The 12,150-nt window shown below is 47.4% G+C and overlaps 1 protein-coding gene across 3 annotated transcripts in view; it reads right to left on the bottom strand.

Annotated features, from left to right (window-relative positions):
• Positions 1–37: 37 nt before the first annotated feature.
• Positions 38–12,150, bottom strand: part of PEX14 (peroxisomal biogenesis factor 14) — a 21,514-nt gene continuing 9,401 nt past the window's right edge. For 2 of the 3 annotated variants that reach the window (XR_003679188.2, XR_003679187.2), the window contains exon 3: positions 39–579. Coding sequence is in view for 1 of the 3 variants with exons in the window: in XM_055083780.1 (XP_054939755.1) it covers positions 194–579 (386 nt within the window). In the remaining 2 variants the exon portion in view is untranslated. Of the gene's footprint in view, positions 580–12,150 lie in introns of all 3 variants that reach the window. The other variant, XM_055083780.1, reaches the window with a different exon arrangement.

The following is a 12,150-nucleotide window of genomic DNA, read 5'->3' as shown; positions in this document are numbered from 1 at the left end:
CAGAGCACTTTCCAGAGGAGCACTGACTCCTTTCAGCATCACAACAGCCTAGTAAGGTATATACTATTGTCCCCATTTTACACACAGAACCGCTGAGCCTGTGCTCACACAGCTGCCAAGTGGCAGAGCCAGGGTGCAACACAGGCAGCTGGGCTCCAGCGTTCATGCTCTTAACCGCACGTCATTCTGTCTCTCAAAAAGGTCTGGCCTGCTCAGTAAGTGCCAGGCACTGTTCTAAGTACCTGATGTGGCTCACTGATCGACGGGCCTCGTCACCCTGTGCAGCAGGGACTTGGAGGGGAGATACCGAGTCCAGTAGATGAGGCGGATCTGAACCTGCCAAGTGCACCCACCCGGGTGGGAACGGGACCAGAACTTGACCTGGACGCCCCTCAGCGAGCAAGATCATCAGGGCGCTCGGCCTCTGCAGGCAGGCCCACTGCTGCCCCAGGCTCAGGGCAGCGCCAAGGAGGTGCAGGGAGGGGCAGCTTACCTTGTAGAGCTGGTGAAAGCCAAACGCTATCCCTGCCATGATGATGGCCAAGGCGCTGTAATCTCTCCACCGGGAAGCCGCAGGGCCTAAGGTCGGGGGAAAGGCACGTCAGGAGCAGAGGCACTGGCGTCCCCCCTGCGGCAGGAGAGCACATGTGGATTCAGGCTCCTCTTGTTAGTCGAGGGGCGTGTCTCGTACTCAGATGGGGGTGAGCATCAGGACGCGGCCGGGCTGCGTCTCCCCCCTCCTCCCAGAGGCCCCTGGACTGTGCAGCTGCCGTGGGCTGCTGTCTAGACGGGCTGCGGCCCGGGGTGGGAGGTGGGTGGCAGAGGCGATCTGAAGACCTAGGGCATGGGCTCCACTCTCGAGGAATAAAGGATCCAGTGAGGCTGCCATGAGCACACCTAGGTGTGCACGAATACACGTCCACATGCCCTCCTACGTGAGCGTGGAGCCACCTCAGAGCAGGGCAAAGGCTGCATCACCCGCTTATTCAACTTGATGAAGCCCTGACAGGGTGCACAATGGTGCCGTAGGCGCGGGTTACAGTGGTGGTGAGACCCCCGCCCTGTTCTGTTCTGCTCTCACATTGAGCCTGGTGGAGAGGAGACAGCCTATACCACCCACCGAACGAGGTGGCTCCAGACAGCGATCGAGAACACCGAACGGGACCAGGAGAGAGTGCGGACGGCAGGGCCTCGGTGGAGGAGGATGCCGAGACCTGTGCGGTCCCGGGCACGGCGCTCCAGGCAGGGGACAAGGAAGTGCAAAGGCTGAGGCTGACCTGTGCTCAAGCAGACGGGGGAGCCCCTGGCCTCACCCAGGGTGAGGGGGCCACTGCTGGCCAAGAGGCAGCAAGAGCAGAGAGGGGAGCGGTGGGGGCAGTGGGGTCGGGGGAGGGTGGGAAAGGCTGGCCTGGCGGTGAGCACACCCAAGGAACCTGGCCATCGTTTCACAAGCAGCGGGGTCACTGAAGGCTCTGAATCAGGGAGTGACGTGGTCAGCTCTGTGTTTTGGGAGAACAACAGCAGTGAGCACCGAGGGCAGCTACAGGTGGGAGGCCGTGGAGGCAAGAGAGCTGGGAGAGGCTACCACAAGGGGCCTCCAAAGGCAAGAGGGACTGAGAGCCCAGGACGGACCGTCTCAGGGGATCCGGACACGGGCACACGGTCTTCATGCAGAATCAAGCCCTTCGGAACACAAAGTCCCCTCCAACCCCTGAATGAACTTCTAGTTCCAGAGGAGGAGAGGAGAGTTTTCTACTTCATAACCTTCCCCATGAACTGTTTACGAGTGCTTTCAGGTCCATAATCTGATGTGACACCCAGCGATTCTGTCAGGCACACGGGAAAGCACGAGCTCCATCTGGAACGTCTACCTGGAGCAGCCACGTCCAGGCCACCCAGCTGCCTCCTCTCAAGGGACCAGCCACTGGGCAGGGGGCGGCGGGGGGTGGGGGTGGTGCGTGGGCCACTGTTTCCAGAACCACCAGTGGTGCAGGACACCATCAGTCTGTGGACTCAGACCAGGTGCCAGGACAGTGACCCAGAAGGCACCCACCCGAGGCACACTGCTGCGACAAGGACCTGGGATCCGAAAGTGGATCTAGGAGAGAAGGTGAGGGAGGAAGAGCCACCGCACTCCACACGCGGCCGGGCGCCTCATCTCCTCCGAGACGGACACCTGTGGCTCCAGCCGTCCCCCTCCCCTGGGCCTGCAGATACTGGCCACATCCTGGCGCTTCATGACCAAAGGAGAGCAGGAGAGGGGCGGTTCTTAAAGTCCTTGGCAGGATGTGAGCACATGGGGAGGAGGGGCTGCTGGCATACAGTCTGATCGGGGATCCAAGTGGCAAAGACCTCCAAGGGGGCGAGGAGGATGCTCCCTCCTCCCTGAGCTGCTGAAGGGGGCTCTCAGGAGGCAGAGACGACGGTGATGGGAGAACCTGGAATAGTGTCTCTCCGTGGCCACCCGACCCTGCCCCCGCCTGTGGATTCCACGCAAGTTTCCCAATGCGGCCCAGCCCGGAGTCTCCTGCACAGACTGTGATCAACTCCCTTCTTGAGCTTACAGTTTTTGAATAGGTAACACACGCACATGGTCTAAACATCACGCAGCACACGTCAGTCTACTGCAAAGAGGCTTCCTCCACCACCAAGAACCACTGTGTTAATAGTTTCTTCTTTATCCTGCAGAGAATTCTTATGCAAGTATGAGGCGACACACATGGGCATTATTTTCCTTCTCTTTTCCCCATTTCTCATTCTTCTTTTTTGCTAAAGCTGCATAATATTCCATTAAACCAATTCCCTAATGATGGACATTTAGATGATTTCCAGTCTTTTCCTGTTTCACACAACGCTGCCATCAGTGAGCATCTCATGTACAAGTCTATCTGTAAACGTGAACTCCTAGGAGGCTGGGCCAGAGCAGCCTGAGATAGCCTGCCAAACTGTCCTCCGCGGGGGCTGAACCAGTTCATTCCTACCTGTTTCCTCACAGCCACCCCAACATAATGGGTTAAGCACACGCACAGATTTCTGCCAGTACTAGAGCAAAACAATAGTACCTCCCTCTAGCTTTAGTTTGCATTTACCTTATTACAAGTGAGGACTGAGCAGTCTTTTCGTCTGCATCTCCTTTTTGGTATAGCATATGTTCCCTACTTTTCTACTCAATTTTATTAATTTCCTTCCTCAATTCATGGATCTTATACAAAAGGGAAATTAGCCCTCTGTCTGTGAAAGGAGTTGTAAAAATTCTTCCTAGTATATTTTTCTTTTGACTCTGCTTATGGTCTGCTTTTTGTGGCACGGAGTGCTTTCATGTTTACGTAAACTTATCGATCTACTCTTTTACGGGTTCTGGGGTTTGGGGCACGGCGAGCCAAGACTCCCCACTCCTCTCCAGGGTTGCACAGTGACTCTCAGGGTTCACGTCTACACACTGTCTCCAGAAGGGAGCTCTGCTGCTTTGACCTGCAGTGAATACCCCCATCCGATGCGGAGCGACATAGGGAAGCGACCGTTGATCGTGAAATGGAAAACTCTGAGACCGCCGAGGTAGACCTTTCACTGTGACCCTGAGAAGCCAGGAGGCTCCAGGTCCCAAGCAGGCACCTCTCTTGGCTCAGGCTGCTCTGCTCTGACTGCCTTGATTCCAACATCTGGTGCAAGTTCATTTTTAGGAGGAAAAAGCAAAGACAGAGTAACCGTGCCACTTTTCAAAAGAGTCGCTGTGGACTGAAGCCCCATGCTGTTCCATGGGGCTTCAATCCACACCCAGAACGTCCATCTGTGCTGCAAAAATCCCCAGAGAAAGTATTCAAAATGGGCACATGTCCAGAAAGTTCTACTCACCAGTGACTTCTCAAATACCCACTAAATATCTTACAGGAAAACAGTTGCAACTGGGCTGAAAACTGGACCAGAACCCAAAGTTTGCTGCATCCTTCTTCTTTCCTGCAAACACACAGTGCATGCCTTGAGAAGTGGAGTCTTTCGTTCTGGTACCAGAGCCGAGGCTGGGCAGATGCTGGCAGGTCAGGGGTCCAAGAACCAGGACCTCTCCTACCGCTGCTCCCCGCTCTCCGGAGCCTAACCTCCTCAAGCACCAAGAAACACCTGTGGCTCCCTGCCGGCCGCACCTTCACCCCCGCACGGCTCCTTGTTTCTGCCATGCTCGCGTTAAGAACATTTTATTGCCCCCTGGTTTTCATTATTAATGAAAAGGGACCAGAATGATCTTTCCTAAAGTTCAGAGAGTCTATAAAGACAAGAAGCTGAAATGCCATTTTACTCGTTTTGGAGATGTGTGATACAATCCTGTCTTGTGGCAAAATGAAAAAAGAGAAAAACTAAGACGGAGATAACTCTTATCCACGGCATGCCTTTCAAGGGGTACAGACCAGGACAACTGAGAAAGCACTCGGCATGACCCCAAACTAGCTCAGACCCCAGCCACGACCACCTGGAGCCCTCCCTGCTGCCCACCCTGGGGCCGATTGTTTCCAAGCCCAGTGCAGACCCCCACTGAGGGAACCCAGGGCACCTGGGAGCTACAGCCTCTTGTCACTATGCTCCTGAATGTCCAGAAAATACAGTCAAGGGCAGAAAATAGAGCCAGTCGCTCTTCTGCCCCAGCTCAAAAGTAAGGGGAGTGGAATGAATGAACTTTTCAAAAGCTTCAGAGCCTCTAGCCTGACAAAGACGCCCACCTGCAGACAAGGCAGACTGGGGGCCAAGCTGGCAAGAGGCCTGGTTCCACACCACCACCAGATGGTCCCAAAGACAGTTCTCTCTTCTCATCAAGCACAGACCATTTGACTGAAGGCGGCAGAGCTTTGCTAGATTTAAAGAACCCAGGGACAGTGAACATTGATACATCAGTCATAACAGGGGTCTGTCAGTGAGTTTCTCAGAGACACCAGCATAATAAAAATGAAATGACTCCATAATTTTGACATTCTTAGGACAACAAGAGAAAAGGAAGAACTTGAGTGAAGTTTGGGAGGTGTACAGGCAGAGAAAAATGACTTAGAATATACAGAGAAGGGTTTAAGTAAAAAAGGGTGCCTTGAAATTGTGACACACAGAATGTGTTGCCTTGGGTGCCTGCCTACATTTTTCCACAGGCTCAGGAACAACAAGGTAAATAAACAAGTTTGTGAACTCACACCGTTTACCCAGGCCTACCTGTCAGCATCACTGCATGAAGAGAATCAGTAATCTCACTCACAGGACAGCTTTTTTGACTTCTCTTGTGTTGCTAATAATTGTGGCAATTCAGTGCCCGGAATAATCTCTCTACATCTTGTCACTTGCCTATCTCGATGAGGTAGAAAAGAAAGACAACTCAAGTTTCATCAGATTTATCAAGGGTCTTAAAGATTTTCTAGCCCAAATCTCTCACTGGACAGATGGGGAACAAAGACTCTGAGATATTATGTATATGCCTGTAAGGTAACAGGCAGTTCGTGCCAAATTAGAACCTGGGTCTTCTGAATCCCAAACTAGCACACTTTCCGCTGTTACACATTTATCATCAAAGGACCTTTAAATGGTAGAACTCTACTGAAGTACCATTCTCTATACTTCTGGCCACTTAAATAAAAATTTACTGAAATCCCCAAAAAATAAAAAACAAAAGATGAAGAACCCAGGGACAATGATATTTTTTACTGTCATTCAGATTCCAATTGTCTCCAGCACTCGCCCAACGGGCTTGACTCGCCAACTCGCCGAAAGGCCCAGCACTTTACCAGCACCTCATGGCTGGCCTCTCCTGAGGATGAACAGGCAGTCGACTGCGGCAGCACTTCTCATCCTGCACAGCTGTGCATTTCTGGGACTGCCTTCATGTCTGAGGCTGCAATGAGGTCAGAGGTCAGACTACTGTAGGGAGAAGAGCGTCAGGTTCTCTGGAACTCAACGCCTTCCTTACCCTCCCAAGGACTCCATCAACTAGCCTGAGCTCTGACAGTGTCCACAGGGTCTGCCTGCCCAAAAGGCTAGGGTTTCCGGTGAATCCATGGTGTATGGCAGCTGCCTCAGGGGCAGAAAAGCTGAACCCTAGGGCTCCCTAACCCTTCACTGAACACCAACTAAACCAACATTACTCAGCTCCTTTATTTGTATCTCAGCCTACCAAGAGAGTCTCACCTAGCAGGCGAGAACAGATATCACCAAATAAGGACACGCGTGGAGCGGGAATCGCGCACACAACACAGCATGAAACCACCGACTCAGGGACTCTCGGACACCAAGCAAATCCCACAATCCAGTAAAGAGTCATCAACAAAAAAGAGCTGAAAGCTGTCATGAAATCATCCTGCTGAGACAATCTGGATCCAGTGATGTACTGGCTGACAACAGGGAGACGCTAACAAGTCCTTGGGGAGGCTGGCAGCCTGAGCACAGGGCAGGGCGCTGGGCAAGCCTAGCTGCGGTCCCCTCCAGGCCCTTCAAGGCTGGAGCCGTGACTCCGCACAGCAGTGGCTTCTCAAATCATCCCATCAGCTTTGTTCACAAGGCACGCTGAAAATGGAATGATAAGACAGGTTCATCCACAGTGAGGTACTGGAATAAAGCCAGTCCGCCAGATCAGTGCTTGTTACAGGAAAGGACTGCCAGGCTAAATGCACAGGGCAGGGAGACTGGTGACCAGCTGAAAGGTACCACAGGCTGAGCTGTGGATGGCTGGCAGCGGCCAGAAAGACAAACTGACCCAGAGCACAGCAACTAGTAACAGAGCAGCTCTGCTCTGAAGAGAAGCACCTGGGCAGCCTGGAAGGCAAAGGCACCACAGCAGCCCAACAGAAGTCACATTTGAAACCCCAAGGCCTGTCTTCACATGAACGTCCTGTGAAAGACGATCTTTTCCACTCCTCATGGGCTGCAATGCTATCAGCAGTGTCATCTTTAGGCAGGAAGGACACTGAGAGGCATATCCATATCCTCACTCACAGACTAAAAAATATGAGCTCTAATTAAACTGTAAGAATTCAGAAGAGTCCAGAAATGGAACCATGCTTGCATGGTCAACTGATTTTTGACAAAGACGCCAAGGCAGTTCTATGAGAAAAGGATAATCTTCACAACAATTGTGCTGGGACAACTGGATATCTGTAGGGGGGTAAAAAATGAACCTTGACCCTTTCCTTACACCATACATAAAACTTAACTCAAAATAGATCATACACCTAAACAAAAAAGAAAAACCTGTAAGAAAACAGAAAACACAGAAGAAAATCTTTGCAACCTTGGGGTAGGCAAACACATCCTAAGATACAAAAAGCATGAACCAGGGACTTCTCTGGCAGTCCAGTGGCTAAGACTTCGCCTTCCAATGCAGGGGGTGCGGGTTGGGAGCTAAGATCCCAAATGCCTCCAGGCCAAAAAACCAAAACATAAAACAGAAGCAATATTGTAACAAATTCAATAAAGACCTAAAAAAAAATTGTCCACATCAAAAAATCTTTAAAAAACAAAACAAAAACAACCAAAAAAAGCATCAACCATTAAAGGAAAAAAAATGATAAAATGGACATCATCAAAATTTTAAGCTTTTCCTTTTCAAAAGGCACTGTCAAGAAAATATCTCCATAGGCTGGGAGAAAACATCTACAAAACATGTATCTGATAAAGGACCTGTAACCAGAATATATAAAGACCTTTCACAACTCAATAATAAAAAGAAAAATAAGGTGATTTTTAAAAGTGACACTTCACAAAAGATACATGAATGGCCAATAAACACATGAAAATATGCTTGACATCACTAGTCATTAGAGAAACACAAATTAAAAGTACAATGAGATTCTATTACCTACACATTAGACTGGTTAAACTTAAAAACTGAGAATACCAAATGCTGACAAGGATGTGGAACTACTGAAATTCTCACAAATTGCTGACGGGAATGTAAAATGGCACAACCAGGAGACTTCCCTGGTGGTCCACTGGTTAAGACTCCACCCTTCCACTGCAGGGGGCGAGGGTTCGATCCCTGGTTGGGGAACTGGGATCCCACATGCCTCGTGACACAGCCAAAAAATAAAAATAAATTTTTTAAAAAGAATAATATAGAAAAAAAGTTTTAAAAAAGTGAAATGCCACAACCATTTTGGAAAATAGGTTTACGATATCTTACAAAGTTAAACGTACACCTAACATGTAACTAAGGCATTCCACTCTCAAGTATTTACCTAAAAGAAAGGAAATATCTGTGCACACAAAGACTTGTTGTACATGAATGTCATAGAAGCATTATTCATAACAGCCCCAAACTGGAAACAACCCAAACAGCCACCAATGGTCAATGGATAAACAAATTGTGAAATAACCATATATCGGAGTCATGGGAGTTACCAAACTCTGCCCAGTTGGCCAAGTTCCACCTCATCCTACTTTTTTTTCAGCTGTGAGCTCAGAATGGTTTTCATATTTTTAAAGGATGGGGGGCGGGGGGGTATATGTAACAGAAACATGTAGTTCACAAAGTCTAAAATATTTTCTACCTGGATCAATCTCAAAAGCATTACGTTAAGATACAAAAGACTATGTGCTGTATGATTCCATTCACATGAAATTTTAGTCTTTCTTTACAGTACATGAAACTATAGTATTGGTTACAAGAGTTGAGTTACAGTATGTACAACTCATCAAAGTGTACACTTAAAGTGGATTAATCTTATTGTATATAAATTATACTTCAAAAAAAGCTGATTAGAGGGTCTCCCTGGTGGTGCAGTGGTTAAGAATCCTCCTACCAATGCAGGGGTCACGGGTTCGAGCCCTGGTCCAGGAAGATCCCACATGCCGCAGAGCAACTAAGCCCATGCACCACAGATACTGAGCCTGTGCTCTAGAGCCTGCGAGCCACAACTACTGAGCCCGTGTACCACAACTACTGAAGCCCACACACCTAGAGCCCGTGCTCTGCAACAAGAGAAGCCAGTGCAATGAGAAGCCCGCGCACTGCAACGAAGAGTAGCCCCCGCTCGCTGCAACTAGAGAAAGCCTGCGTGCAGCAACGAAGACCCAAAAATAAAATAAATTAAAAAAAAAAAAAGCTGATAAGAAAAAAAATTAAGAAGCCAGAAATACAGAACTGCCATATGAGAGAGCAATCGCACTCCTAGATGGCTACCTAGGAGGAATGAGAACGTACGTCCACACACTTGCCCACACACACCCTCAGCAGCATGAGTCCTGTGGCCAAAACTGGAAGCAACCTAAATATCCACCAACTGGTGAACTGACAGACAAAATATGGTCCATCCATACAATGGAATACTAGTCAACAATAAAAAGGAAGGAAGTAGTGCTACATGATACAACACGGAGAACCTCAAAAACATGCTAAGTGAAAGAAGGAAGGTACAAGGGATCACATACTGTATGATTCCATTTACCTGAAATGCCCAGCAAAGGTAAATTTACAGTGGTGGAAAGTAGCTTAGTGGTTGTCTGGAGCTGGAGGTAAGATTAACAGTAAATGAGCACAAAGGATCTTATTTGGAGAATGAAAGTGCTCTAAAACTGACAGATGACTGCATCGTTCAGTAAAGTTACTAAAAATCATTTGATTGGACACTTGAAATGGGCGGGTTTCACAGTATGTAAAATATACTTCAATAGCTTAAAAAATTTTTTTAAATAAAGCTAGAAACAGACCCATGTATATATAAACAATTGCATTTTGATAAAGGGACACATAACTCACTGGGGACAGGATAATCTTTTGAACATTTGGTGGTGGCACAAGGGGACAGCCATTAGGGAAAAATGAACCTTGACCTTCACATTACACCACATACAAAAGTTAACTGACAGTGAATCACAGATCTCAACATAAAAGCTAACACTATAAAACTTCAAGAAGAAAACACAGGGGGAAATCTCTCCAACCTTGGGGTAAGCAAAGGCTTCACAGGTAGGACACAAAAACCATGAATTGTTAAAAAAATATATATATATATAAATGGATGTCATTAATTTTTAAATCTTTTGTTTTTCAAAAGGCAACGTAAAGCAAAAGAAAAAGCTAGCCACAGACTGGGAGGAAATACTAACCATGCATACACCTGACAAAGAATTTGAATCTAGAATATATAAGAACTCTTCCAACTCAATAATAAGAAGATTAAAAGGACAAAGATTGGAACAGACACTTCACAAAAGCAGATATGTAAATGGGCAATAAGCACATAAAAAGATGCTCAACATTATTAGTCTTCACAGAAATGTAAACTCAAACGACTGAGTCTCCACTACACACACATTAAAGCTGCTAAAATTAAAAAGACTGAGAATACCAACCATTAGCGAGGATACACAGTAACCAGAACTCGTGCGCTACTGATGGGAATGTAAAATGGTACAACCACTTTGAAAAACAGGTTGGCAGTTTCTTATAAGGTGAAACTTACACTTAACCTCTGACCTAGCAATTCCACTCCTAGACATTTACGCAAGAGAAATAAAAACAGACACAGACTTGTACACAAATGTTTAAAAGAGCTTTATTCGTAACAGCTCAATACTGGAAACAGCCCAAAGCCGGAAGCCCATCAACTGGTAAATGGATAAACAAAGCCACAGTGCGTCCTAACCATGGAATACGGCTCTGTGATAAAAAGGAGGCAACTTCTGATATGCACAACTTGGATGGAGCTCAAAAACATGACGCTGAGCGAAAGAAACCAGGCATGAGAGGGGACACACTGTACCATTCATGCAAAACCCTAGGAAAGATAAGTCTAATGGGCAGCAACAGAAAGCAGACCAGGTGTTGCCCCAGCGTCAGGGCGGGTTGGCACTGGCTGGGAACAGGTCACAGGGAATCTTCTGGGGTGCCAGAAATGTTCTACAATGATGATGGCTACAGGGCAGCGTACACTTGTTAAAACTCAAATTGTACAACTAAGATGGATGCATTACTTTATGTAAAATATACCTCAATAAAGCTCTTTTTTGTTGTTGTTTTTTAAGTCTGTTCAGATTTTTTTTTTTAAAAAAAAAAAAGAGAGCTAAAAGAAGTTAGCAGTGACTGAGAACAGTAGCCAGCAGGGTGGGTTCTAAGTTCTCTCTCTGCTCAGTCAAGCAGCTGAGACCACGGGAAGAAGCAAGAGGTAAGACTTCTGATTCAACTTTTTAAAGGTACCCTGTATTATTTGATAGTCACAAAAGAATGTAACATTTAGATAAGTTACGAAAGATGATAATAAGATGCAATCCTAAACCCACCTACTTTACCAGTTAAAACTTTCCAAATACCATGGAAACTAGCCACATCTTCCTCTTCACTCAGAGGTAACCATTATCCTGAATTTAGTGTTAATTCCAACTCAAACTTTCTATAGGATATAAAAGCTGGGAACATGCCCACCAGAACAAGGACTGCATTTCTCAGCCTTCTTGCAGACAGGTATGGCCACGTGGTTGAGTTCCAGCCAACAGGGAGAAAGGGGAAGGGATGTGGGCGATTTCCAGGAGGTGTCCTTAGAAGGTGACTTGCCCTTTTCCTTCCTTCTCCCTGTTCTTGCTTGTTGGACAGCAGAGAGGACAGCTGGTGCTGGAGCAGTCACACTGGAACACAAGCTGGATGCCAGCCAGGTGTGAGGGATGCAGGGGTCCCTGAGGACCACAGGGCCAGTACGGCAGCCTGGACTGCCTATGTTTACTTAGAAAAAGAGTCCTTTGCTTTGTTTAAACCACTGTTATTTGTTGCAGAATCTTATACAACCAACACAGGCTGCACTGTCAGCACAGCCATGATCCTAGCTACCACCAACACCAAAGGCTCTTTCAATGGTCTAAGAAATCTAAGGTAAGGATGTCTCCACTCAGACTGTAATGCCTGCCCTCTTCAATATCCACAAGTGGCATTTATTTGGTATCCACAAGGCATCACACTGGGCATTCCACAAAGCAAAACAAACGGACACGTGCTGGCCCTTGACGAGCTGCGATTCCAAAGCAGTCACATGGACAAAAGAAGAAAAACACCATTGCCTCAAAATTAGAGAAATGTTTCCTTCATATACAAACCAGTAACTTTTATGTAGCAAAAAGTGAGATTTGTGTGCTAAACCGACAGAGAAATGGAAGAGGAAGAGAGAGAGAGAGAGAGAGAGAGAGAGAGAGAGAGAGAGA

The sequence above is a fragment of the Physeter macrocephalus genome, chromosome 3 (assembly GCF_002837175.3).
Source record: "Physeter macrocephalus isolate SW-GA chromosome 3, ASM283717v5, whole genome shotgun sequence".
Lineage (NCBI taxonomy): Eukaryota > Metazoa > Chordata > Mammalia > Artiodactyla > Physeteridae > Physeter > Physeter macrocephalus.
Note: the sequence above shows the minus strand (reverse complement) of the source record. Positions and strands in the feature narration are given on the sequence as shown.